Source organism: Lynx canadensis, chromosome D3 (assembly GCF_007474595.2).
Source record: "Lynx canadensis isolate LIC74 chromosome D3, mLynCan4.pri.v2, whole genome shotgun sequence".
Classification (NCBI taxonomy): domain Eukaryota; kingdom Metazoa; phylum Chordata; class Mammalia; order Carnivora; family Felidae; genus Lynx; species Lynx canadensis.
Genome location: NC_044314.2, coordinates 83,126,183 through 83,153,927, shown reverse-complemented (window position 1 = coordinate 83,153,927; position 27,745 = coordinate 83,126,183). Strand labels below are relative to the sequence as shown.

At 57.1% G+C, this 27,745-nt stretch overlaps 1 protein-coding gene across 1 annotated transcript; it reads right to left on the bottom strand.

Annotated features, from left to right (window-relative positions):
* Positions 1-31: 31 nt before the first annotated feature.
* SLC8B1 (solute carrier family 8 member B1) lies at positions 32-22,810 on the bottom strand. The gene is given in 20 exon segments (XM_030335695.1): positions 32-1,184; positions 3,329-3,393; positions 4,624-4,704; positions 5,389-5,542; positions 7,070-7,191; positions 9,729-9,870; positions 12,686-12,714; positions 12,717-12,743; positions 12,746-12,814; positions 12,919-12,972; positions 13,927-13,945; positions 13,947-13,982; positions 13,984-14,036; positions 14,980-15,147; positions 15,226-15,331; positions 15,485-15,542; positions 15,695-15,747; positions 15,837-15,989; positions 21,277-21,526; positions 22,722-22,810. Coding segments are annotated over 19 exon segments (1,755 nt in total). The 5' UTR covers positions 21,445-21,526; positions 22,722-22,810; the 3' UTR covers positions 32-986.
* Positions 22,811-27,745: the final 4,935 nt, after the last annotated feature.

Genomic DNA, 27,745 nt, shown 5'->3' with positions numbered 1-27,745 from the left:
GGGAAGGAAGAACCGGTAAGAGCTGGGCGTATCCCTTTCTGTACACTTGAAATATTTAATGACTTTTTCACTGGAAAAAAGACAGTTGGACCCCTTTGCCACCGCCGGCATAAGGCGGCCGGGCAAACTGAGAACGTAGGTGCTCCTTGGAAAGTCAGGTCAGCGGCGGACAGCGGGAAGGCACTGGGGAGCACTCATTCTGTCCCCGGAGCTTTCGGGCATTGTGACCCCGGCCCGGGGCTCCCCCTGAGGTAGGCACAGGGCCACGGTCAACGGACTCCTGTTTCACAGCTGGGGAAACCCAAGCTCAGGGCACAGAGGCGCTTGCGACAGTCGGCAGACGGTCCCGGAGGTAGAGTCGAGGGCTGTGCCGTCCAGGACGGTGGCCGCTGAGGGGGCCAGAGCCACGTGCTGCTAGTTTGGGGCCACTGAGCCATACGTATGGTACCACGAATTTCCCCCCGTTTGCTTTGGCTTTTATTAACGTGGCGACTGGAAATCTCAAAGGCAGGCAGGTGTCTCCTATTCCATTTCTGTCGGACGGTGCAGCTCTAGAACTCAGCCCCGATGGCCCGAGGTGTTGTGCCCGCCCTCTGAGTCACTCTGGCTAAGCCCGGGCTTGGCAGCGGTCTGAGTGAGCCCTGAGAAGATGCGGGAAGGCAGCAGAGCGTGACTCCAGGCCCCGGACACGCCCGTGGTCTTCCAGTAACAGCTTGGAAGGCACTCCGTCATCCCCTTCACCCCCAACCCCTGCCTCCGAGAGGCTCCGCCGATCATCCAAGGACGTGTGCCTTCTGTCTGCAACTCTGTCCACAGCGAGGCCCGGTCTCCGACGTCGGGAAACAAGGCTTAGCTGGTCGCCCCGCCCAGGGCGGCGGCCGGGAACCTCCAGCCCCATTCACGGGCCCCCCCGGGGTCCGACTTCCATCTTTCTGCCTGCAGTGACACCTCCCGGCCACCAGGTGGCGCCGGCCACGCGGCGTCACTCACACGCTTTTCAGGTGAATCACCCCAAATTCGGTAAGCAGGGCCACCACGAGGAAGCTCACGTAGAAGAGGAGCAGGCAGAAGCCGTAGACTTTGTTCAGCTGGAAGCACTGCAGTGGGACCGAGACCAGGGAGCAGACGAGGCTGAGGCCCAGGGCGCCCGCCAAGACCCACACCAGCAGTCCGTCTGGCTCCAGCTGTGGGGGGGATCGGGGGGAGAGGCGGGGTCACCGCGGCCACCAGTCCGTCACCCACCCCTCGCCAGGTGCGGGAGCTCTGGCCCCGTGGGATGGCACGCCCCGCCCTCAAGTTCCACGCTCTGAGCCACCTGCCTAACTGGTGGTCACTTGCCATGGTAACCCTAGGAAACTAACACGGTCTGTTACATACGCACGTTCCGTGCAGGTGGTGGAAAGTTCTCCAGCGATACAGAAGAGCGAAAAGAAGTGAATGACCCTCTCCCTGCTTCCCTGCCTCCTGGACTTAGCATTCACCTAACATCCACGGGGGGACTCGACAACTGGGTGCTGTGCTGGTGTTTTCACCCACTCCACGTAGCCTCTCATCTGTGCGTCGGGGTAAGGAACCTCCCCCGACGACCTGTGAGGGGAGCGTCTTCACCCCAAGGCACAGGCGAGGAAACAGTAATTGGTGCCAGAGCCCACGTCCACGTCCAAGCTCTTAACGACGACACCCTATCCTGCCTCCCCGCCCAGGGACGAACATGCACACACGCGTGTGGATCCACACACGGAGACCTGCACGTCCGTCCCGAAACCAGAAACGGAATCGTAGGCAAAGTAGTGCTTAAGAGCAGCTGCGTTTTCCACCCAACACCAGCCCTTGGCCATCCGTCCGTGATGCCTTCCATCCCTAAACTCCGCACAAAGGCAGTGGAATGCACACACACACACACACACACCCACAAAGAGCAAGAGAAAGGAAGAAATCGGCCCCTTGGGGAGCCAACCCTAAATCCTCATTAACTGGAACTGCCCGGGATGGATCTGAAAGAAACCTATTAAACCGTGAAGCGTCTAAACAAAATTTGCAGCCCGTGTTTACCTTTTAGAAAAGCAAACTTTCCAAGCAGTCAGTAGCTATTTGCTTGTGGGCGTGGCTACCTCGAGGCTGGCCCTGCCGCCAGCTAATTCAGGCCCCCTGCCCGCAAGAGTCACCGCCAAGCAGAGCCCCTCAGGGAAAGCATGGGGACGGTTCCCATTGATAACGCCGCCTTTCAGCCCCACGGCACCCCAGCTGCTCTCGCGTGGGGGCCCGGGCGGTGGGTCCTTAAGAACAGAGATGCCCGAGGCACGATGCGAACTGGTGGCCGGGCGGGGTCGAATCTGCCTCCCGCCGGCTTTCCCGTTTGCCCTGAGCAACGTTTGAGACTCGAGAAAGTTCCCCGTGGAATCCTGATTTCTTCTCTAGAAAATGTGGGACTACCTGGCCACATGAGGCCACGTGAATCACCCACACGTTTTTGGTTGCCTCCCTGGTCCTGGGTAAGGGCCGACGTTTTCAACCTTGTTTGGAACAGGGTTTCTCAAGCCCTCCTACCTTCATCCGTCCCCAGGGAGCTGCTTTTAAAACGCAGTTTCCAGCCCCCACCCGCTGGAACGCCTGCGACAGGAGGTCTCATGCACCCCTCGGGCATCCTTGAAGCGTTAAGAACCTCCACTCAGTGCGTCTCGGAACCTTCTCCAAATCTGCCAGGCTCCCTGCTGGGGCTGACTTAATCCTCCCTCCTGGCCTGTCCTCTGTGGGCAGTTTGGGCAAAGGGGTTCGGCCTGGCCCTTGCCTCACGCATGCTATCCAGGAAGCTTGTGGGGGCGCCATCTCACCCAGTTCCCAGGTGAGGAGACTGAGGCCCAGGGATGTGCTAACTCACCCCAGAGTCACACGCAGGAGACTTAAAGTGATTGCCCGGGACATAAATCCAAGGGCCTTCCTGACCCCCTGCTCCCACCACCCCCCCCCCCCGACCCCCGCCCGCAAGGCTGTATCCTAATTAACCTGGGAACTTGCAAAGAATACATTTTTTTTCAACCCTGCATTCAGGCTATTTTAAAAATATTCTACACATTCTGACTTGTCACAAGTTCAGGTAACACCTCTCCCCAGCAAGCATATGCCGCTGAGACGGGAATGTTCTCGCACTGGGGGACAGGAGAAAGAGGAGAGAGAAACTCCGATCTTGACCTCAGGGCCGTGAGTTCAAGTCCCGCGTGGGACTCCGCACTGGGTGTGAAGGCTGCTTTAAAAAAAAAAAAAAAAAAAAAAAAAAGGAAGAAAGAAAAATCCCAGAAGGGGCCCCTTGCCCAGGGGTCCGGCCACTCACCTTGACCTCCGCGTGGCTCCTGGAGATCTGGAGCAGGCAGCCCAGCCCTACTCCCACCAGGATATCTGCGGCCCGCTCAGGAAGTTTGCTGGAACAACGCCCCACAAACCCCAACCCCACGCCCCTCGGCGTCCCTTGCGGTCTATGCACCCCCAGCCCCCCCAGACCCTGAGGGACCCTTTCCAGTTTTAGCCCCTTTAATGTACATTTCTCACTCAAACTGCAAGGAGGAAATGAGTTTGCAGAAGTGCTTGGTCCCTGGTAAGCACTGGGCTTCCCTGCGGCTAGGGGAGGCGACCTGTGACGGAGCACGGGTCAAGGCCATCTACAGGTGTCGGTCAAGGGACGCCGCTCCGGGCAGGGCTCCTTCCTTCCCACCCCAACCTGAGGGCTCAGGAGAGGCCACAGCGAGAAAGCCAGGACCAGGTCTCAAAGGGCCACCCCCCGGAAGGCCCTGGCCGGCCAAGGAGTGACAAACGGCCAGTCCCCGCCCACGTCTGCTGGGCACACGTTATGTGCCGGGCACCGCCCTGGGTGCTTTACCCCGTCATCAGTCTCCACGCCAACCCATTCTGAATTTACAGACTGCTGAGGTTCGGAGAGTAAAGTAAGATGTGTGCAAAGCCCCGAGGTCACACGGCTGGCCTGGCGAGTGGTGAGCCCTTTCTTCTCAGCCCCGGGGGGGGGGGGGGGGGGGGGGCTCGTCCTTGTCTTTCCTGCACAGACCGGGGCGCGGTGAGTTACAGCCCCCAGGCCAAGCGGCCCGCAGGCCGCTGTTATAAATAAAGTTTTATTGGGACAGAGCCACACCCATTCATTTCCGTATTGCCGATGGCTGTTTCCACACGACCACAGCAGAGTCAGGTGGTGGCAAAAGAGGTTGGCAGGGCCCACAAAGTCTAAACTATTTACTCTCTGGCCCTTTAAGAAAAAGCTGGCCACCCCCTAACATCTACAGACCACGATGTCCATAAGAAGGAGGAAGAGGGTCTTCCAAAGGGCCCGCATAAGCTCGGCATGGGGGCGTCTACGAAAAAGAGTATCTGCCGTCCACTGGGGGCTCACCAGGCACCAAGCATTTCTGTCACCTCATTCAATCCTTACAACAGCCCTTCTGAGGTCAGTCCTCTCAGCACGCCCATTTTACAGATGAGGAAACTAAGGCTCGGGCAGCTACGCCACCTGCCCAGGGGGTACAGCAAGGGCCAATCGCAGGGGTGGGGCGCCGAGCACGCCCATGGCCCTCGGAGGCTGGGCCACCAGAGCCGAGGGGAGGGCGGCCCCATGAAGGATACTCAAGATGATGCCGCCGAAACAGGCTGCGAAGGCCATCCGCGGGTAGCCCTGGCGGGCCAGCGTGAAATCTGAGAAGGCGTCTGCATGGAAACGAGAGACCCCCTTGAGGGGCGGGGAGTGGCCCTCCCCCTGGCCCTCTGGTCATTCGCTCCCTAATTCTTAACCACAGTCGTTTCGGTTCAACAAACACCCACGAATGCCCATCTGGCCTTGTGGTAGCTAGCTGGGCCCTCGCCACGGCCTCCCACGACATGATTCCCATCCTTCATTCTTTCTGTCCCATTCCCTCCCACCGTGGTGTGACATGCCATTACGGCAGCACACATAGCACCTTTATGCAATTAGAGAAAGGTACCCTGAAAGGTGAGTGGAAGGAGATGTGGATTTTAGCCCCCCTGACTCCTTGTCTGAATGCTCTTGTGCAGTGCACAACCTGGCCAACCCTACCCGGCGGCAGCAGTTAGAGAAGGGTATATGGGTTGCGTGTGTGAAGCCCGCTAGGTGGCGTACCCCACGTACACGTTCAGCGTGGTTGGCTGTAACGGGGAGCCCCATGTCTACACATCGGACAAGGGGGAAGAGGCGAGGGCTTCTACAGTCTCCTGGCCCAGATACGGTCCAGGCCATCTCACCCCTATGACCAGTTATGGTCACTCCAGAGCAACAGTGGGCCCGAGCACATGCCCACAGGCACTCTGGCCAGGGGAGCAAAGGACAGTGAAATGCCGGCACTCATCCCAGAAGCCCACCCGGCCCTGCGTCACCTCCGATGCTGTTCCCCCAGGCCAGCAGCGTGAGCCCCAGGACGGTGTTGCTCAGCCGGAACACGACGCCCAGGGACCGCAAGATGTTCACCACCTCTGTGGCGGCTGCGTTGATCCACAGGGCGCTGGTCAGGAAGCCCAGGAAAGCAAAGAGCTGGGGAGAGAACGGTGCGCTGATGGCCCAAGGCCGGTCCCAGCAGGGATCGGCCTCAGTTCCCCCATCAGTAAAATGGGATTATCACAGTACCTACCCCCTGAGATTGTCACGAGCATAAATGAGTTACGGATTCAAGCAGCGAGTGCTTGGCACACAGTAAGTGCTCAGTAAAATGCTAGCTCAGTGTTACTCTTTTGTCATAGCTCTCTGGGCCAGAGCCCATAGACGAACTCCATCCCCATTAGCGGGGACTCCCCAGCGCACCCACCTCCCTCCGGTGCCCGCAGCTGCTACTCTGGCTCCCTGCCTTGCTCTAGACACGCCATATACACGGCTGCACGCAAACGTGGTCCTTTGTCACTGGTCTCATTCACTCCGCATCACGTCTTCAAGGTACGCTCCCTGCTGAGAGCTTGTGCCGATGCTTAAAATCCGCAATTTTTAAAAACGATAAATTAGTAAAACAAAAAAAAAAAAAAAAAGAACATTTTAAGTGAACTCTATGAGTAAACTCTGGACTACTGCCTAAAAATTCCTCAGGGTGTTGCAGGGTGAAGAGAATGGGAAAAAAACCCACCACGAACACCAGAAAATTCTATCCCTGGGACCTGGCTGTTGGAGACACAGGGGTTTCCTGCAGCAGGAAAGAGTCTGGCAATCCCTCGAAAAGTGACCCCACCGTTTCACCTAGGAATACACCCAAGAGAAACAAAACCCCCCAGCCACGCGTTTTTACGCGAAAGTTCACAGCGGCGTTACTCGTAACATCCCCAAGTAGAAAGAACGTCCGTCGCCATACGATGGATGGCACTGAGCACGAAAAGGAGAGATTCACTAATCCCTGCTCATGCCCGGAACGACCTTGAAAACACGACGCAGAGTCACAAAAGACCACATATTGTGTACGTATGTGTCTACGAAAAGTCCAGAGCAGGCGAATCCATAGGCAACAGAAGCAGACTGGCAGTGGCCAGGGGTTGGGTGACAGGCGTGGGGTGTCTTTTTTTGGTGTTGAAACGCTCCCCAACTGATAACGGTGATGGCTGCACAGCTCCGTGAATATAATAATAACCACCGAATCCCATATTTTACAGGGGTCAGTTGCATCAGGATATGTGAATTACATCTCATAAAATAAAGCTGCTCCAAAAAAGAGAAAGAAAAAAAGAACCTTCAACAGGTACAAAACTGTCCAAAGTGTGTGGGGCACCTGGGCGGCTCACTTAGGGGTCTGACTCTTGATTTCGGCTCACCGTTGGTGAGTTCAAGCCTCGCTGGGATTCTCTCTCTCTCCCCCTCTTCTCTCTGCGCCACCCCCCCCCACTCGTGCACTCTCTCTCTCTCTCTCTCAAAATAAACTTAAAAAAAAAAACAAAAAAACCCGAAAGTCTCAAAAGTGGCTTTAAAGACCTGTCATCACGGAAAGTGATTACTGGCCTAACTGCCCCGGGGAGCACGAACACACATCTTTCTGGAAGATTCCAGTGTCCCCTCATCCCACCCTGGAGCACCGGAGATTCTTACCCAGTGAAACCTGGGAGGCTCACTGTTGGATGTGGCAAAAAAGGTCACCGCAGCCAGGGCTGTGCCCACAATCACCACCACGGCCCAGACAGGAAAGAGGCCACCGATCTCGTAGATGCCGTCTGCAGAGAGGCAAGAAAGGGACTTGGGACCACTGCTTCCGCGTGGCCGCGCCTCCTGGAGGGCACACGTCTTCCCCAGAGTGAGCGAGAGGGCTGGCGGAGGAGACCCAGGGATAAAAACTCACTTGCACTCCGTCGTCGGACACGCAACGTGCCCAGTGCTGTCCCCGGGCACCGCAAGGGGACAGAGAAATTAAAGACAGAGCCCCTGCCTCAAGCTAGTCATACCGGAAAGGCAGCAGGCCCGTGAAAAGACAAGACTCTCCCCAGCCCTCTCCCGTGAGACTAGGACGGGAGTGGCTCAGCCCGCTCCCCACCACCGTCCTCTCCCACGCCGTGGCAGACATCACTAGTCAACCATGATGCTGTATGCTCTTCAGACTAAGCTTCAGGGCAGCACCACCCCACTAAATGAGCCGTGCGCTCAAACCCGCCGCTTACCCCGGACCCTGGGGCCCCGCGTCCGCTCTCTCGACAAACCCGCTCCCAAAGGAGCCCAGTGAGAGTATGTGAGCTCCGGGGGCTTCGTAGCAAAACACGAAAAGGAGAAAGCCCCACCTACGGGCAGGCAGCACACTCTGGAATTCTCCGCACGTGACCCTTTTCACCACTCGAAGGCAGTGGAGGGTTTGGCGACCCAGACTCTCCTCCTGTTCTTTTTCAGTCTAGCTCGAAGGGCCCTCCAGCGTCAGCTGGCGACAGAATTACACGAGGGAGCTGATACACAGAATCGTGTCCCCAGCATACTGTGCCGGAATCTCAGGAGGCGATTCTGACAGAACGTGGTCTGGGCTTTGGAACCTGACGCCTGGGTCAGGGGCCCCTTCCTCTGTATTGGCTAAGCCTGTTCTAGGGGAATTTTAGGAGGTGGCTGGATGTGGGGTGGTCAGGAAGGGCTTCTTCGGGCGCCGAGGACATGAGTCATAAGCAGAGAGAGGGCACGAGGGCCACAGGAGGAGAGGGGAGAGCTGGACCGGGGAGGAACCAAGCAGGTGGTTGGTATAGCATGAGCAGAAGAGGCTGGGGAAGGCGGCGGGCTTGAATGATGGCCGGCGGGGGTGGGGACTTGTACCAAGAGGCACTGGGGAGCCATGGAGGTCTTGGAGTGGAGAAGTGACCACCACATATGAAAAGTGGCCCTTCAGGAAGAGGGCTCTGGGGGTGGTCTAGAGAGGGAGGCTGGGAGGCTCTGGCGACAGACACAACACCCCCTCCGGCAGGGAGCCGAGTCTGGGGGCCCCGCTATGCGGTGCTCAGCCCAGCAGGGGGGTCACAAACGCGTTAGCCTGAACCAGAATTTCCCCAGGATGGACCTGCTGTCACCGGATGGTGTCGGTACGTGGACAAGACGCTCTCTGTCGTCTCCTTCTGGAGGAGGTCTCCAGATTCCTCCTTCAGAGAAAGTCTCCCTTGGTGCTAATGGGTCTGTGACGTCTCTGACACCTGCTGAACGCCCTCCGGAACAAAGGCCCCCGGCTCAGATGCTTAATTTTGGCTGTGCATTTACCTTGCATGTATCGGCAATGAAGCCAGTTTCCTACTGGTGCGGCTGATACAGTTTCCTTTGCGGTGAATGTAAGTTTAAGGACAGCTGATTCAAGAAAAATGTCAGATTTAACAGTACACAGAGGGAGAAAAATCAAGAAGATGGCTCATGAGTGACCGACGCCTCGGAACTACTCTTTTAAGAAGCCACAGAGGGGCGCCTGGGTGGCGCAGTCGGTTGAGCGTCCGACTTCAGCCAGGTCACGATCTCGCGGTCCGGGAGTTCGAGCCCCGCGTCAGGCTCTGGGCTGATGGCTCGGAGCCTGGAGCCTGTTTCCGGTTCTGTGTCTCCCTCTCTCTTTGCCCCTCCCCCGTTCATGCTCTGTCTCTCTCTGTCTTAAAAATAAATAAACGTTGGAAAAAAAAAAAATTAAAAAAAAAAAAAAAAAAAAAAAAAAAAGCCACAGAGATCATGAGAGCAAGGCCCCAGGGGTGCCCTGACCGGAGACGAGACCCTCCCGCTCAGTAGGGAATGAAAGGCTGAGGGACGAGACGGCTGGCACCCCCAGGGGGCGCCCTTCTCGGCTCTGGGATCACACCTTGCCCTGCTGGACAGTCTCTGTGCCCCCTCTCCCCCTGCACCCAAATCAGAGAGGAAACCCCCAGGGAACTTGGTAGCTGTCTCATGCTGACACCCGGCCATGCATTTGTCACCAGAGTCCCCCCCCACCTCCACGTGATGCCCAGGGGACAGAGGGATGGGCAGCACGTAATAGAAAGAAGCCTGCACAGCAGGAGTTGGGAGACACCTGATAACACTGGGCATTTCTTTAGCCAGAGCAGGTCGGAAAAGGCGAGGGCAGCCTGGCACAGACGGGAGAAAACTCGAATTCCCCAGCCAGGTGCCCCAGCAGGCAACAGAGGGGACGGCCGTGATTCGGACAGCAGGCACCCCCCACCGGGGACGCCCTTCTGCCATCCAGGCAACTCTGCCTTCAAAAACGTGGCCCGGAATGGGGGGGGGGGGGGGGGCGGCCCAGGACCATACTCACAGGCGCCCGACTGCAGGGTCAGGGCCAAGACCAGCGGGCTGATCACCAGGTGCAGGCAGTTGAGGGGCCGTTTCCAGTTGCCATCGTCCTTGTCGGGGTCCACAACTGGGACGGTGAGCAGCAGCAGGAACTCCACGGGCAGCTGTCAAGTGGGCGAAGGCAGACGGAGGTCACGAGGGAGGCCCGCGTCCCAGCGGGCTGCGCGAAGGCTTGGGCAGGCCCAGGCTAAGTGCCTGTATTAGTCTCCCAAGTGCCGCTGGGACACCTTTGCCAGGACGGAGTGCCTTCCGGCAAGTTCTGGGGAACAGGCTCCTAAAATCAAGGTGTCGGCAGGGCCGCACCTCTTTCTGGAGGCTCTGTGGGAGAATTCGTTTCTTTGCCTTTTCCAGCATCCAAGGCCGCCCCGCATTCTTTGGCTTGCGGCCCCCACCCGGGTCACGCCAAGCTGTGCTTCCGTTATCACATCTCGTCCGACTCCGTCCCTGCCCCCCCGCCCCCCTCCTTCCCTGGAAAGAGCCTGGTGATGACACCAGGCCCACCTGGATAATCCAAGAAAATCTCTGCATCTCGACATCCTTAATCAACAGCTGCAAATCCCTTTTTCCATGAAGGTAACATAGTCATGTTTCTAGGGAGCAGGACGTAGGCGGGGGGCGGGGGGCCATTCTTCAGCTGACCACAGCACCTCGCCCGTTGATCCTGACGACAACCCCGTGCATAGGAACTAATCTTTTCCCACCTTCCAGACAAAGAAACTGAGGCTCAGAGAGGTTACGGAACTTCTCCAAAGACACACAGAAGGGTATGGGAAGTTGGATACGGGGCCAGCTCTGACCGACTCCACACTTTGTGTTTTCAGCCAGTAACTAAATTAGATAATAACACGGACAGAGTGCTGCCGACTTGCAAACCTCAGAGACATCATGGGTTTGGTTCCCAACCACCTCACTAGAGCGAACGTCGCAACGAAGAGAGTCAAACGAACGTTCTGGGGTCCCAGTGCACATAGAAGTTATGTTTCCCCTACACCGTCGCCTATTAAGTGCACAGTAGCCCTGTGTCTACAAAAATGTACATCTCTTACTTAAGGAAATACTTTGTTGCTACAAAATGCTGTCATCTGAGATTTCAGCGAGTCATAAGCACCGACTGCTAAGCACTGACCACAGATCACCACGACAAATATAATAATAACGAGAAGTATGAAATATCGCAAGAATTACCAGAACGTAACGCGGGGCCACAGGATAAGCAAATGCTGTTGGAAAAGTGGTGCCCACAGGGGCGCCTGGGTGGCTCAGTCGATTGGGCATCCGACTTAAGCTCAGGTCATGATCTCATAGCTCGTGAGCTCGAGCCCCACATTGGGCTCTGTGCTGACAGCTCAGAGCCTAGAGCCTGCTTCGGATTCTGTGTCTCCCTCTCTCTCTGCCCCTCCCCTACTCGTGTACTCTTTATCTCTCAAAGATAAATAAACATTAAAAAATTAGGGGTGCCTGAGTGGCTCAGTCGGTTGAGCGTCTGACCGGCTCAGGTCATGATCTCGCGGTCCGTGAGTTCGAGCCCCGCGTCGGGCTCAGGGCTGACAGCTCGGAGCCTGGAGCCTGCTTCCGATCCTGTGTCTCCCTCTCTCTCTGCCCCTCCCCCACTCTCACTTGGTCTCACTCTGTCTCTCAAAATAAATAAATTAAAAAAAAATTAAAAAAAAAAAGAAAAAGAAAAGTGGTGCCACAGACCTGCTAAACACAGGCTGGCCGCGAACCTTCAACTTGTAAAAGATACAGTATCTGTGAAGCTTAATAAAGCGAGGTGCAACAAAATGGAACATGCCTGTTAAGACACGGGACCCAGCCCTCCGCATATTACTTTTTATTAAATGTCACAGCGACCGTGACAGGCTCGATACTGTTCACGATGCTCCAATCCCTTCCCGCGACAGAATTCAACACCCACACGCTTTGCCAAGTGATAGGAGTCTGCAGGATACGTCGCCCTGCCCCACTGAACTTGGCCCGTGTGACGAGCTTCGGAACAACGGGCTGTCGGCGAACGTGATGGGAGTAGAGACTTCAACCGTGCTTGCAAGTTGGCCTTGGCCTCTTCTGCCGAGACCAGAGCGCATCCCCAGCACCCACGGGCCCCAGAATGAGACGCTGGGTGGACCTACACCTCCGAACACAGCCTGAAGTCCCCCCAGACAGCCCTCAGGCCTTTGAATGAGAAAAAAAGACTGTTGTCGTAAGTCGGTGAGATTTGGGGGGCTGTTTCCTGTAGGGCATTGCTGTAGCAGCAACTCACAATACAGTCACTCCAGGAGGAGGGCACTGTATCATTGTCCCCATTTTGCTGCGGGAGGAAACTGAGGCTCAGAGGCCCCAGGTCACGATGCCACCGGAGCCACCGTGGAGGACGGATAGTGTGTGCTACGTGCCTCCTGGAACAGAGGGGCGAAAATGTCTCCGCGTTGGCGGCCTCCAGGTTCTCTCCGGGGGGATATAGGGCTGGGAGGTGAGACCCTGCCCCTTTTGCTCTGGGTGGTGATGAAAGGCAGCCGCAAACCAGCCTGGGCACCCCGCTCAGGTCTACACCTCAGGACACGGTAGCCCGGGGAAGCAGCAATATGGTCAGCACGGCTCAATCTCATTCTCGTTGGAGCTCACCTTGACCCACTCACTCACCCAGCCCCAGACCCCCGTTGCCCAGTCAGGAGGGGTCCCCTCCCCTTCTCCCTCTGTCCCAGAGGCTCTCCTTCCTCCACGGTGGGGGGCCGAGCCCCAGGTCAGGCCCCCAGCCAAGCTCTATGACTCAGTTTCCCCATCAAGTCCCAGGTACCCTATTCTGAGAGGGTCTCAGCAGACTCCAGCCCCTCCCCTGTCATTTAGCTGGAGAAGGTTGAGCGGCCATGCCCTGCCGCTGTCGTGGAGCTGTGAGCCTGGCTCCAGGGGCCCCCCTCCTACCTTGAGCACCTTGAGGGCCCTCCAGTACAGGACTTGTTCCTCCACTTCCTGTAATCCAGGGGTTGAGGGCCCGGGCCAGGATCTGAGCCGTGGTCTCCTGATAGAGGAGAAGCGGCCGGTACTCTTCGCCTGGGTGTACAAGGGGGAGTGTGCGGCTGGCTCAGCTTCTAGAAACCCCGCTCCCCTCCCCGCTTCTTTACCCCCACCCCGCCGGGCACGGAGACCAGACTCACTGTAGTCGTAGCTGTTGGAAGACACTGGTTCCACCTCAGAGTCTGAGAGCATCTCTGTAGGAGAGAGGGGTGTTTCGCGCGAGCCGGCCAGGGAGCCCGGACGCTCTCCGCCACCATTCCAGCGCGGGACAGCCCCGGGACAGGGCAGTGTCCAGGGCCCAAGTGTCCAGGCCCTCTGGAGCTCGGATTTCTCAGAATCCCTATGCACGCCCAGGATTCTTACGAGTGAAGAAAGTCTAACTCAAAAACATCTTCAAATGTAACGTAAGGGCGTTGGAAGAGGTAATTCAAACATTTGCTGACTTCAGTTTGGGACCTTCCAGAATTTGGAACCCATCCCATGTTTCTCTGTCAGTCTGGAACTTTCCTTGGAAGTCCTCTGAGCCCGGCAAAGAGGGGCCTAAAATCAAAATGGTCTTTCTCAAGTGAGGAGTCACGGCCAGCCCTAGTTCTGCCTCCGTGTGACCTTAAGGGCCCTCTCCGGGCTTCATTTCTCCCTCTTCCTCCAGCCTGATGGGCTACGATGGGTCTGGAAGACGGCACAGGGGTGATGTGTGCTGAATCGAAGGCTCAGTTGCCACCGGGGAGGAGAGGAAAAATCACGGCAGACTTCCTGTAGGGGGAGTCACCGGCACCCGTGTGTTGTTTAAGGGTCGGCTGCGCGTGCGTGTATGCACGTGTGTTGTGCACGTATTTGCGTACGTGGGTGTTACGCGCGTATTTGTGTATGTGGCAGCGACACTGGATGTGAGCCGTGACGGCTCTTGGATGTCGCCCTGGAAAGAGCACGGAGCAGGAGGGACTCGAGAACCTGGACAGGCAGCTGGGGGAGAGGCCTCACCGGCACCGGTGAAAGCGTGGAGGCGGGACCTTGGTGAGAACGGGTAGAAAAAGTACACCGAGGAGCTGGACGATGACACTGGCCTCCAGAGATCTAAGGGCGCAGCGAGGGCATCAGAGGGTGCCAGCCCCCGCCGGCCTCTCTCGGAGCTCGACCCAGAACCCTACCTGGGGTGCCTGGCATGGAAATAGACCAGGGACCTCCTCCGCTGCCATCGGTATAAGCCAGGTGCAGACAACCACGGTAAGCACATAGAACACGTACAAGCCTAGGTAGCCTGCGGACAAGGGCGCGGGCCGTCACCAAGCGGCATCCTGGCCACGGGCCCAGAGCAAAGGGCTGTCAGCTCCCCTGGTGCCTGGTGCCGCTGGTCTGTGCCAACCTAGCCCCGCGCCCGCAGGGGAAACGGCAATTCCTGGAGCCCCCACCCCACCACTCTGCTCTCCTTGGCCCACCTCCCCTTCCTGCCCCCCACGGTCTGGAAATCAAAGAAGGAGACGCCCGACACAGACAGTGGCCTTCGGACCTGAGTCGAGCGCTAAGGGCGGGTGTCCTGCTCTGCGCCCTGGGAAGCGGGAGCCCCAAGACCGCAGCCCCCGAGCTCCGGCTGTGCCGGGTTTGGCCAGCAGGGGGCCCACCAGCAAATCAGCAGGTGGCAGGAGAGGGTCTGCGGTACTCTTCCAGGCTCCCTCCCCGTGGTGCCCTGTCTCTGGCGGGGCGGGGCGGGGCGGGACCCTTTGTGACTTGTCGCTCTCGCCCTTGGTGGCACCAGGACTAGACCTCCAGTCCTCACTAGGCTCCAGCTAGCATGCCCTGCCCTTTCCGGGGCTCCTACTGTGCTGATCCCCAGATGTCTCTGCATCTCAGCGCCCCTCGTGGGTTTCCGTAACCCTTTATAAATTGTGCCTCCACCCGCGTCACCTGAGTCAGGAGTGGAACGCGTGCGCAGCAAGGACCCCGACGGCCACCGTCAGCACCCTGGCTCTATTGCTTGTTAAAATGTGACATCGTGAAGGTCTGCAACACCACCCCAGTCTCCGCCCTGCCCCCTTTGGTTATCTGAACCGTATGTTCCTTTTTTTTTTTTTTTTTTTTTTGTTCCGGCCAGCTTGAGTAGGGTTTCCCCTCACTTGGGAACCCAGAGGGACGCTGTGCCCCACTGGCCTGCCACCTGCCAGCCCTGGGTGATGGATGAGCCACCCAGCCCCGCGGCTGCTCACCCAGGGCCCATGCGAGCGTGACTCTGCCCAGGTAGAGCGCGGTGAAGGTCAGGAACACGGCCACCATGTAGAAAACGATGTCCCGGAGGAAGGGCCTGGAGGCGGCCGTGAAGGGGCGCAAGATGGCAATGCCACCGGCCACCACGGTGGTCACCAGCACACCCGCACCTGGGGGAGAGGACGGCGTGCTCAGCCCGCCCTGCACCCGCTCCCGCTGCCCCACCCCCCCAGCCGGGCCACTCTTACCAAACAGAGCCCCCAGGGCCAGGCCGGCGGTGCGCGGATCCGAGAAAGCCACCAGGGCGCTGAAGATATCAGGTGCACCGTTCCCAAAGGCCAGGAAGGTGACGCCATGGGGGGGTGTGCGTCAAGGGGACACAGACCAGGGCCCCCGGCCCGGCCGGGCCTTTCCTGGGCCACGAGCCACACCGCCCTGTCTCCCAGCCACCCCTCGGACTGCCCTCCCTCCCTCCCTCCGGGGTGCAGGCCCTGGACAAAAGGATACTGCCACATTGTGAGAAAGCTTGAGCAAGGTGCAAATGGCTGACAGGTTCGGGCAGAAACTGCGGAGAGAAAGGCACCAGTGTGGGCCTCCCCGGAGGGTGGTCCCTGCCCACCTCCTTCTCCTAAACACGGGGTCACCCGAATGCCAACGCCCCCCCGGGGGCTCTGTTCCCATCTAGAAGCAGGTCCGTGAGCCCAAGGCCAAACTCACAACTTTGCGGCGGTGACTCCCAGAATCAGAAACAGGTACAGCAGCCAAACAGCCTGGAGGGGCGCCGGAGAGGGGAGGGAGGGTTAACTCCGGCCCGGCCGCCACTGGCCCCTCTCACCAGCTCCCCGGGGCAGGGCCTCACATAGAGGGTGACGGCCAGAGGGAGCAGGTTGGGTGGGAGGCCACAGAAGATGCCCTCGAGGTAGTTGAGGTAACCCCCTTCGCTGCGGCAGTCAGGGTTGGTCCTGATGAAGTCACAGCGGTCAGAGACGTTGAGGCCGCACACCTCACGACACTGCAGGAAGGGGCGGGCGGAAAGGGGGGGGAGGGGGGGGACATGTCAGGGGTAGACGCCCTGAGGGCAGCCGGACCGGGACCATCCCAGCAGCTGAAGACAAGCTCCTTCAGCCCGACCCCTAACCGCCCCCCCCCCCCCCACTGCCAACCGCATACTTTAATTTTTTCAAATAAACTTGTGTTTGAAATTAACACAAGTAAGTCACGAATACGTATTGGTTTCCAAACACAAATATGTACGGATTTCTAAATCCCCCATTCTCGTCCCTACACGCCACAATCCCCCCTCTTCCCAAAGGCCCCACCACCGTTAGTTTCCCGAGTAACCTTACAGGCATAATGACCTTGTATATACATCCTAGTACACAGTTTGTCTTGTTCTACAGAAACGGATCCGTCTTCAATCTCTTCTTCTTACAATGTGCTATTATCACCTCACATACATGCCGTGTGTTAATATATCGGTACACATTACAACGGAGAAGCGGATAGGAGTCAAAGCGTTCTGAGTAATGGCTATAAGGCAGGCACTAGGCCAGGAGCTTAAAATGTATCTCAATTAACCTGCCCCACAATCTTTCAAGGAGAGCCCTATTATCGTGCCCGGTGCACAGATAAGGACACGAAGGCAGTGTCCTGGGGTCCACTCAGTGGGAATCCAGTCGGTTTGAGCCTCTAGAACCCTGTCCTTAACCATCACACTCCCCCTAGATTCCCTGCCGATACATTTCAATTCTTTAATTTTCAAGTAGGCTTCATGCCCAGGGCGGAGCCCAACGCAGGGCTTGAACTCACCACCCTGAGATCGAGAGTCAGCACGCTTAATCGACTGCACCACCCAGGTGCCTCTCCCTGGCACTCTGTTTAACATCAACGGAGGAGTATTTTATACTCTGAAGGATACACAGGGGAGGTAACATTTCCCTACTGGCAGGCCTATGGGTGTGTCTGATTTTTCAATATTGCCAACAATAAACTTCCTTGCATGTGACTCTCTGAGTGCATGTGAAAAGATTTTGAAAGACAGAATTCTAGAAGTAAAAGGGCTGAGTCAGAGTGTATCATAGTCTGGGTTCCTCCAGAAGCAACCGGGACACAAGGATTTATAAGTATTTGGAAGAAAAAAATTTTTTTTATGGAAAAAAAAAAGTATTTGGGAGCTGTATGGAATACAACTACCAAAATGAGGTCGTGGGGAAGGAAAAGAAAGCTACCAGTGAGCCTGGGCTGGGACCACGCCCACTTTGGACTAGTAATCCTGCGGGCAAGGGAGCTGGGGTATTTAGACACCGACTCCTACCGGTCGCTAGCTGGCTCCCCAGCACTTCTTCCCACCATGCTTAGGGGCAGTTCCAGAAAAAGATGCTGGCAACTTGAAGTCAAGAGCAGCCCAGCAAAGAACGGTAATGCCCAAAGGATAGGGGCGGGGCCCTGCCCACGTCTCTTGCAGAGACAAAAACGTTAAACGTTCCATGGGTTTGGCCAAAATCCCCGCCCCCGACCCTACTTACTATACACACTCCCACCAGCAGTGGCAAATGGGATCCACACCAGTGCTTCTCACTAAGTCCTGTCCAGGCCAGCGGGGTAGGAATCTCCTTGTCGCTAAATTGCAAGTCCCCGATTACTTGCCAAGTGCCCTTCTCGTGCGCGAACGGTCACGTGTGTTCCTTCTTCACACTGCCAGAGTTAAGCTCTCTGTACGATGGATATTTGCCCTTTGTCGGGTCTGCAGCCTAGGATTTCCCTCCCCCTTCTCAAACTTTTAAAAGCTCTGAGGGGCACCTGGGGGGCTCAGGTCAAGAAGTCGCAGTCCGTGAGTTCAAGCCCCGCGTCCGGCTCTGTGCCGACCGCTCGGAGCCCGGAGCCTGCTTGGGATTCTGGGTCTCTCTGGCTCTCAAAAAGGAATAAATGTTACCCCAAAGAATTAAAAAAAAAAAAAAAAAAAAAAAGCTTTGTAAATACCGCCTCACCCCCATTAGGAGGGCTGCTATATAAAGCAAACAAACCTGGAAAATAGCAAGGATGGGGAGAAATCAGAACCCACGCGCACTGTTGGTGGGAATGGAAAACAACAGTGGGGCAGATCCCCCCAAAATTAAGAGAATTACCAGTCCAGGGAGGAAAGGCACCACGTGGTGACCACTTAACGCTGCTGTTTGGGACGTATGAAAGCTGTTAGGACAATAAATCCTAAGAGTTCTCATCATGAGGGGGAAAAATATATATATATCTTTTTCTTTTTCATCTATATGAGACGAGAGATGTTAACTAAGCTTCCTGTCCTCGCTTCACATAACTCGTGATGCCGGACGCCTTCAACGGCGGCAGTGCCGGATGTCCGTTCTATCTCAATAAAACTGGGAAAAAACCAGATCGGGTAAATCCGCTTCCGGGTATATGCCGAAAAGAACAGAAACCCAGGTCTCAGAGAGAGACGAGCACACCCACGTTCCTCGGCACTATTCACAAACCGCCCAAAGGTGTAGAAGCGACCCAGGGGTCCCGGAGGGATGAACGGACGACGAGGTGTGGCATATCCATGCGGTGGCCTAGGACTCTGCCTTCAGAAGGAGGGAAACGCCGCCGCCACCACACGAGGGACGGGCCGCATGGGGACCCTAAGGGACGGCGCTGTGCTCGGTGCAATGAAGCTAGTCACCGAAAAGACAAACGCTCTTCAGCTCTGTTTATCGGAGGTGCGTGGACCAGTCCCATTCGTAGAGACAGAAAGCAGACGGGGGGAGGGGGGGGAGGCTGGGGGAAGGGGAGATGGGGAGATGGGGAGGGGACAGATGGGGGTGCGGCGGCCGCATTACAGTGAAAAGACGGTGACCTTGAGGTTATGTAGGTTGCACCGTAATTTAAAGAGAAACCACGTAGTCAAATCGCGCCTCCACCCCCTCCGGCCCTCGCCGAACTCCCACCCCACCGACCTCAGACTGGGGGAGGGGAGATTTCGGGTCTCTGAGCCCTCTGGCCACGGCCCCACCCCTGCTGGCTGGCTCTCAGGCGAGGCAACTGCTGTATCAACTGCGCATGTCCTCCCTGAGGGCCGCTGCACCGCGGGCTTCTGTCTCCGCGTTCATCCACAGTCATCCTCCAATTCTTGGGTTCCCCAGATGCTTCCTCCAGGAAGCCTTCCCTGACTACCTCCAGCCTAGGGCGGATCCCCCCAGTTATAAATTCTCATCACCCCAGGTGCCCCCCCCCCCCCCTGCCAAGCACCTATGTGTTCTGAAGTCCCCAGCGATTCGCAGGCTCACACACTTGTTAAGTGCCCACCTCACCACCAAAGTCTTGCACAGTGCCCAGCACACAGTAGGTCCTCAGCAACTGTTTTGCCACACGCTGTGCCGGGCACCATCGCACTCGGTCTTCGTGACAGACCTGGGAGGTTGGTACAATTGTCTCCATTTGATACATGAGAAAACAGAGGCACAGAGAGGCAAAGTGATTGTCCAAGGGCGGTTTCGAACTCAGCTCTTTCCAAAAGTGACTAGTTGAAGCTCCTGGGGAACCAACCCGGTGGGGCAGGGGTAGCCTCCCCTTCCAGCCCGCACCCCCTCCCCGCTCCTTGCCCTCAGGGTCAGCCAGAGAGACAGGCCCAGCCCCCGCTTGTCTTCATTTCCCTGACATCAGAGCGAGCCAGCAAGGGGGGTCCCCCACATCAGCCTCCAGAATCACATTCTTCTACAGCGTGCCTGCCCCCCATCCCAAGGAAGTCATGCCCTCCCCTAAAGCCCAGCAGCACCCGTCCCCAGCTCTCTGCCCTGGGGTGGCAAATTCACAGTGGCACTGCTCTGAGTCTGGGGTGGACTTTTCGGTTCCTCCCCATTCCCTGAGTCACTAAGGACACCCAGGGGAGTATTTGGCCCTCTCCTGGCTCTGGCTTCCCCTCCCTGACCCTCAGCACCCTCATCTATGGCAGAGATGTGTCCCTAAATGGGGGGGAGGGGGAGGAGTTGGGGGAGAATTTGTTGAGCGTGCCTCGGTGCTGGCCTAAGTGCTCATAAACTCAGAGATTGTCTGGCACAAGCCACAAGTTATTCCGGTTTTCCTGCCCCCGAGGAGCATGCCCGGAGAGGCTGCGGTGAAGTTTATAACCGCACTAACCACAAACCACTTTCCCATCTGTAAAATGGGTATAATTACCCGTTCACCTGCCTCCGAAGGTGGGCACGAAGGTACTCTGCGGCCCTACAAAACTGGCGTGGGCGCCGAACACCCCCAGCTCTTCGGTGCAAGAGGGAGGAGTTTGTAATTCCATTCTCACAAGGGGGAATGGCGGGGACTCCAGGGGTCACGGTGACCAGTCCCCTGCCTGCAGTCTCTCACTTGGGATCTACTGTGATCTCTCCCCTGCTCGCAGACATCAGAATGGCATGATGCAAGTTCCCGCAGCCTGTCTCAATGGCCCCCACCCTCCCTGTCTTGGAGAAGGACTTCCTGCCTCTCACTGAGACATCCGCATTTCTCTCCCTCCATGCATCTGAGTCAACAGCACCACCGTCCCCCGCCTGGAGATCTCTCTTTCTCCCACCACCTCATCCGTTGGTAGATCCCACGCAGTGTGCCCCCAACGTTTATGCCAGATCCCCCCCCCCCGCTGCTCTCCCCGCTGCCACCCTCACTCCTCTCAATCCACTCTCCCCAGAGAAGCCAGAGAGCTCTTTTGAAGAAATAAATCAGATTCTGACAACACTCGGCTTACAACTCTCCACGGACTCCCAACTATTGTAAACAAATATCACCTCCTAGCCTCAGCCTATAAGGCCTTTTATAACCTGGCCACGGCTACCTCTCCATCCTCATCTCTTAACATTCTCCCCCTCGCTCGTCCTGTACCAGCCACTCTGGCCTCCTCACTGCTCCAGGAACATGCCAGGCTTGCTGCTGCCCCAGGGCCTTTGCACTTGCTGTCCTCTCTGTCTGGAATGCTCTTTCTTCCCCAGATGTCTGCATAAGTGACTTCCTTTTTCCATTTGGGGCTTGGCTCAGAGGTCAGTGTCTCACAGAAGCCACCTGTGACCACCCATTCGGAACTCATTGAAAATACACCCTCCTCATCACAGCTCCTGCTAACGTCTTACCACCTGAAATTTACATGTTTTACTCCTTGATCTGTCCTCCCAGAAGACTGTTCGCTCCATGAGGGCAGGGAGTTTTGTCTTTATCATTCCCTGGTATATCCCAGGGTTCAGCTGGGTACCTGCCACATAGCAGAGACGCAACAAATATTCGTTGATTGGGTGAATATACCCCCGCCGATGCCAGCTTCCTACCTGGATGTACACGTCTACCGTGGTGGTCTGCTTCACATCTGAGGCCGAAAACGGGGAGCTCATGTGGGTCCCTGTAAATGGGCCCCTGGCCCCGGACACCGTCTCCACCATCCGCAGCACAAGGAACAAACTCAGCACCCAGTGCAGATCCTTCTGTCTGCCGGTCATCGGCCCCCACGGAGCCTGGCCCGCGCTCTCCCCTTCCCCTTCCGCAGCGTTTCCCTTCCAAACAGCTGCTAGCTCCAGTGGCCTGCAGGGTGAGGTGAGAACGAGGGACAGTGTCACCAAAGAGCCCAGGCCCCAGCAGGAGGGGACTGAAAACTTTTTCAGCTGAGGAGCTGCCCTCCGTCCTGGCCCCGCCAAAGGAAAGTCAAATGTAGAAACCCACCCCCTGGATGGAGGCTCTCTGGAGGGACCCAACTCACCCGGCGGCGTGCAGGTTAGTTACGCCCTTCTTCCTAAGCCCCCAGGTAGCGTCTCCATGGAGACGCAGGCCTCTCCCACCTACGCCCACCCCCTAGCCTGAGCCGGGACCCTCAGGGCTGCAAGGAGGAATCCTGGGACTCCAAGGGGATCTTAGCTCCAGGGACCAGGTGGGTGAAACAATATGGGAAGTGGGCAGCAGGGGTGGCGGCTTGGCAAGCCCTGAAAACAACGGAAACATACTCGTGGGGGTGCACTTGGCCTTTGGGCCACCGATTTGAGGACGGAGAAGCAGTGCGGTTGCAGGTCCCGCAGTGAGCTAAGCACTTATCACAGATGACCTCACTGAATTCCCAGAACTGGCCAAGAGAAGGCACTGTTATTATTTCCATTCTACGGATGAGCAAACCTGGGCACAGAGCCAGGTCTGTTTCCCCAGCCGCTGTGCCTCACCTCTCTCATCCAGCCCTCAGGACAGCGGTGGAGAGGTCACCATCCCCGCCCCTTGCACAGAGGAGGGAGCTGGGCTCCGAGGAGTTCCCTAACCTGCCCAAAGTCACATGGCAAGGAGGTCCCAAAGCCCACACAGCTCCTGGGATGGGGAAATCAAGGCCCAGAGGGAAGTGCGTTGCTCAAAATCACACAGCCTGTTAGCAGCCGAGCTGAGCTGGGTCCTAGCATCTGCCTTTTACCTCGACACCAGGGCAAAGCCAGCTTTATTTCCTCCCAAGGAAATCAAACTGGAAAGAAAACAAAACAAAACAAAAACAGGTCCTGGGCACACCGATTTCCTTCTCCTGGCTCTCCCACGTGTTATATACACGAGCATGCTTTGTTTTTGCCCTCACGAGAAGCGAAGTCCAGAAAACCACATTGGGCTTTTTTGTTTGTTTGTTTTTGTAATTCTTTACACAGATGTTTCTCAATGACCTGACCAGGCAGGAGGGGGAGGGGGAGACCCCAGAAGAAAAGAAGGGAAGAGGAGGGGGCAGAAGGGGCCCGTCCCTGCGCTCTTTTCTTACCTGGTGACTTTCCCCCTCTTCTCTTGTTTTCTGGAACTTCACTTGGCACCTACTTGGAACCGGACACCGCAAGTTTCCAATCCGGTAACGGCCACTTAACGAGCCGTGCGGCCTTGGGGAGGTCACTTCGCCTCTCTGAGCTTCTGATTCGGTATCTGCAAAATGAAGCCACATGCTGGCCCATCGGGGCACATAGTAAAAGCTCAATAAATGTCTGAATCTCTGGCGTCCCCAGCTTGAGGGTCAGGACCTCCCTCTCTTTGGACGACGGATTGCTTGTACTCATTCACAAAGAGAGCATGTATCGAGCGCCTTCTGTACGCCTGTCCGAAGCCCAACGCTCATTAGATGTGCAGTCCTGATAGGAAGAGGCGGGCACAGGAAGTTGGGCTTCAACCCCATCTGCGGCTGCACTTTCTAGGTGCGAGACTCCGGGAACATCAAAGTGTTTCCTAATCTTTGAGAAAATTGAGAAGTTGAAGTCCGGGTGCCCGGCCCTCAGGCGGCGCCCTGGCGGGCGAGGAGGCTCCGCTTACCTCTGGCCGGGCCTCGGACCCGCAAACTCCGAACCTCGATCCCGCCGGGCCTCGCGCCCTTCCCGGTCCCCGGCCGCCGGCCCGCGCAGCCGGACCTTTCGTCCCCGTTGCCGCCGACCTGGGCGCCCGGCCCGCTGCAGAGTCCTGGGCACTTCCCCGGTTCGTCCCCGCCCCGCCCCACCGTGGCCCCGCCCTCGCTGGGCCCACCCAAGGACACGCCCCGAACGCTGGTCCCGCCCCCTCCCTTAAAGGCACAGGCCCCCGCGAGGTCCCGGGGAGGTCTCGGGGTTCCTCCCCGCCAGCCGCCTTCCTTTCTCAGTCTCCAGCCTGTCGGTTTCGCCGTAGCGGCTCCGGCGGAAGCTGAGATAAAACCTGAAGGGTAAAGAGAGCAGGAGGCCGGAGAGGGGCAGTTAGAGAATGAAATTAGGTTTACTCCTAGATGCTTCTGGTAAAATCAGCGGTGGTAAGGGGCGCTCGAGAGGGTCCCAGGAGAGGCGGGTCCCGCAAATATTCCGGCTGCCCTGCCTGAAATGCCTCCGTTCGCGAGACCTCCTGATTGGGGTCAGCACTCTCTCTAGTAGCATCGCTTTTAAAAGAGGAATAAGGCAAATAAGTCAAGACAGGGGAGTCGGTGCTCTACTCCTACCCCTCCCCGATTCCCAGCCCCTGGGGAGGTTCGCGTCTTCGGCGTCTTTCCGAGGGCTGGGCGGCAGGACAGCAGGTTGGAGCTGGGGCCGACGTCCCCTCCCCGGCGGCTCCGCAGGCTCGCCCCGCCCCCCGCCCTTGCACGTCGGACGCCACCTCCTGGCTCTCCCGGTGCCCCGGTTCACCATCACCTGCCGGAGGCGTTTGGGGCCCCTCAGCGTCCAGCCCTCGCGCCCCTTTCTGACCTCATCTTGTACCCCCCCCACCCCGCCGCCACCCCCTCCCGCTCTGTCCCGGGGAGGGTTCCCCATTCCCTGAACACCCTGCTATTTACACGCGGCCAGCACCTCTGTTCCTTCTGAGCTCCCTTCCCCGGATGCCACGCTTCCCTTTTCCACCTGACAAAAATCTTACTCATGCGCCTGGCCCACCCTCCCCCCAGCCTCCGTCGCCCCCACCCTCCCGGGTTCCTCACCATCAAAAAAGAGCATACCCCTGGGTCCCCACTCTGGGACACGGATGACACGGTGGCCCAGTGCATGATCTTTGGAATCTCAGAGCGTCTGGTTTCTTTGCAACCTTTGGTAAACACACTCTAAGAGCCTCACTTTCCTTCCCTGGCAAATGAGGTTGATAATAGTACCTACCATGAGGAGTCCTTGCAAAATGAAATCCAACACCGTGTGTAAAGGCCTGGGCCTTATGCCTGGGGGCTGAGTGAGTACTCCCTCCATGGAAGGCATCTCGGCAACCATTATTTCATGAATCCTGCAATATAGGGGCTTACACACCTGATCCCTCACCAGCTGGGAGTCTATCCGAGCAGGGTGCAGGCCAGGGGTGCCCACAGCTAGTGTCTGGGCAGGGGAATGACCGCGCCCCCTCTGTGGTCAGCTGTTCCCCGGGGCACCCGCTGCTTGGAGAAGTAGCTCCGAAATTGCTGAGTTTGGCACCAAAGTCCTCGTTCCCTAAGGGGCCCTAACTGGTACTTGGTGTCCCAGCCAGCAGAAGAAACTCAGTGTCACCATCTAGGTCAGCTGTGCAAGTGGATCACTATCTCCTGGTCTCCCAGGGCTGCGGGGGGGGGGAGGGGGGGTGGGGAGGAGGAAGGGTACGTGTTGAGAGACCCCAGGAAAGAGCCAAGGGAGGGAAAGACTCATGGGGGACAGAGAGGGGAGACAAATGGGGCCTGGGACACAGCATGTGGTTTGCCCTTGCCCTGGTGGACAGTGTTCAGGGTTAAGGCCTATTTCCCAGTCTGGGAAAGGCCATTTTTTAAAAATCTTTATTTATTTTTTAAGAAAGAGAGAGAGAGCAAGAGTGCACGCATGTGAACAAGTGGGGGAGGGGCAGAGAGAGAGAGAGAAGGAGACACAGAATCCAAAGCAGGCTCCAGGCTCTGAGCTGTCGGCGCAGAGCCCAACACGGGGCTCGAACTCACAAACCGTGAGCTCATGACCGGAGCTGAAGTCAGATGCTCAACCAAGCCACCCAGGCGCCCCTGGGAAAGGCCATTTGGATATCATGAGTCATCGTAGGAGTAGCCTCAGGAATCACCCAATCCAAGTTCAAGTTCTAACTCTGCCATTTACTGGCTACTTGACCTCGGACAAATCATTTCATCTTTTTGAGGCTGAGTTTCCCCATCTGGAAAATGGGTTGGTAACAGCACCTAACGGCACTCACGGGACTGTCGTGAGATTATATATGTAAAACCCATAACCCACTGCGCGGTACTCGTAAGAGCTGAACACACGGAGGTTGCTGTTATTATCATCATTATCACCGTCATTATTATTGCTGAGGGTGGAAGAGCCTGACCCAGCGTCTGACACCCAGCAGGTGAAAACGTCGATGTTGAATGAGGATTTCACGCTTGCATCGGGTGTCTGTAGCCGCCCTCCGCAAACAAACACGTTTTATTATATGTCGGAGTTTCTACGGGTCAAGAATTCGGGAAGGGCCGCTCCAGTGGTACAGGAGCAGGGCTCTTCTGTGCTTGCTCGGGTGCGGTGGCTGGGCAGGGGCGGCTGGGGGCCGCCCGGACATTCCTCTTTCTTCGTGGAGTCTCGGGGCATCTCCGTGTAGATTTCTCTGCAGGAGCCGCTCTCCGGGCTTCCCTAGATAGAGCACGGCAGCCTCGGGCAGCCGGACTCCACGGATGGCACAGTCAGGGGCTGGGGCAGCCCAGGGTATGCACGTCAAGGCTCCGGGGCTCGGGGCAGCGGCCACATTGCCTTTTATGGCTGGTTGTGGAAGTGATGCTGTGTCACGGATCCCCCCAGATTCAAGAAGAAGCAGATTCTACCTCTCGGTGGGAGATACGTCAGGCTCCTCTCATAGGAAGACGGTGGGATACGTGAGCTCTCAATATGGACTCTGCTGGGAAAGTACAATCCGCCACCGTGCCTGACTCCACGGAGGGAGGAGTCAAATGGTGCATATTTAGATGGCAGGCCGAGCAGCAGGAGGGGAATTGTATTTTGGGGATAGGAGGAGAAAAGACCCTCAGATCCCATTGCGTGGACAGCTGCCTGCAGCAACACGGGCAGGCTGGCCCGGGGCTCAGCGTAAACCGGATAAATAACCACAGTTTATCGAAGACTTAATTTGCACTGAGTGTTCACCTGCTTGTCACGTTTAACAGTCCTAGGGGTCGAGGCCCACAGCGATCCCCCTTGCACAGAGCAGGGAAACTGAGGTTCAGGAAATGAAGTGACCCGGGCCCAAGGCACTCCCTGGGAAGCGTCAGAGTTGGGATTTGCGCCTAGGTCTGGGAGACCTCGAATGAGTCCCCTTCACCACCCTGGGCCTGGCGTCCCCCATCACGCCAAAGGTCAGGTCAGCTCTGCCCAGCACTCCGCACCCCTGTTCAGGGGGCCCGGGGCATACGGCGGCGGGAGCTCCGGAAACAGCGCAAGTACCTGGGGACCGCGAGCAGAAGCGGTGAGGCTGAAAGCGGAACATCGGAGGGGAACGAGAGAATCAGAAATTTCAGTCTCAGGCCCAGAGACCTGGAAGGTCCCGTCGGGGCGCCTGAGTCTCACCTGCAACCAATCCACGTGGCTTCCTGATCCTAGCAGCCCTGAGCAAATGGTCACATCACACCTACTTAACTTCCCCCACGGATGTGGCGCTCACTACCTCTCACAGCAGCCCAATTACCAGAGGAAGTGTTTTCACTGGCTTTGTGTGTGTGTGTGTGTGTGTGTGTGTCTCCATTGGAATAGTCTTTCTAGAAAGTGACTTGGCAATGGATACACGTCAATTCCAAGGGCCTCAAAAACACGTGTGCCTTTTGTGCCGCCAGAGATGCTCCAGAGGTATCTGTGGTGAAAAAGAGAAGATATGGGCAATGCACTGAGCGCAAGAGTGTTCTCAGCAGCAATCTTTACAGTTGTGCAACAATTAGAAACCCCTAACGGTCCCACAACAGCCGGCTGGGTCGACCACTTATGGGATCTCCTGGGAAATATTGCCACAAAGCCATTTAACGTTCTGTTTTTCTTTCTTCTCTTCCCTTTCCCCCTCCCCCTTCTCCTCCTTCTTCAGAGAGATAAAATCTGCCTTTCGACCCACTAACAACTGCCTCAGGGAAGCAATTTAGATCATATGTGGTGTGCTGAGCTTGGAACTCTGAACTGAGAGAGAGGGGCTGAGGCCGGAGAGCAGCGCACGCTGGCTCTGTGATGTTCTAGCTGGTGCCTCCCCACCCTCGTGTTCTAGAACGCGTTCCTGTTCCTGGAGAACATCTGGTCAACCTCCACCAAGCTACTCCATATACATTTGGCTTCCTCTTCCAATGGAGGCTTGCCTTTTATTTGCTTGCTGGCCTTGTTTTTT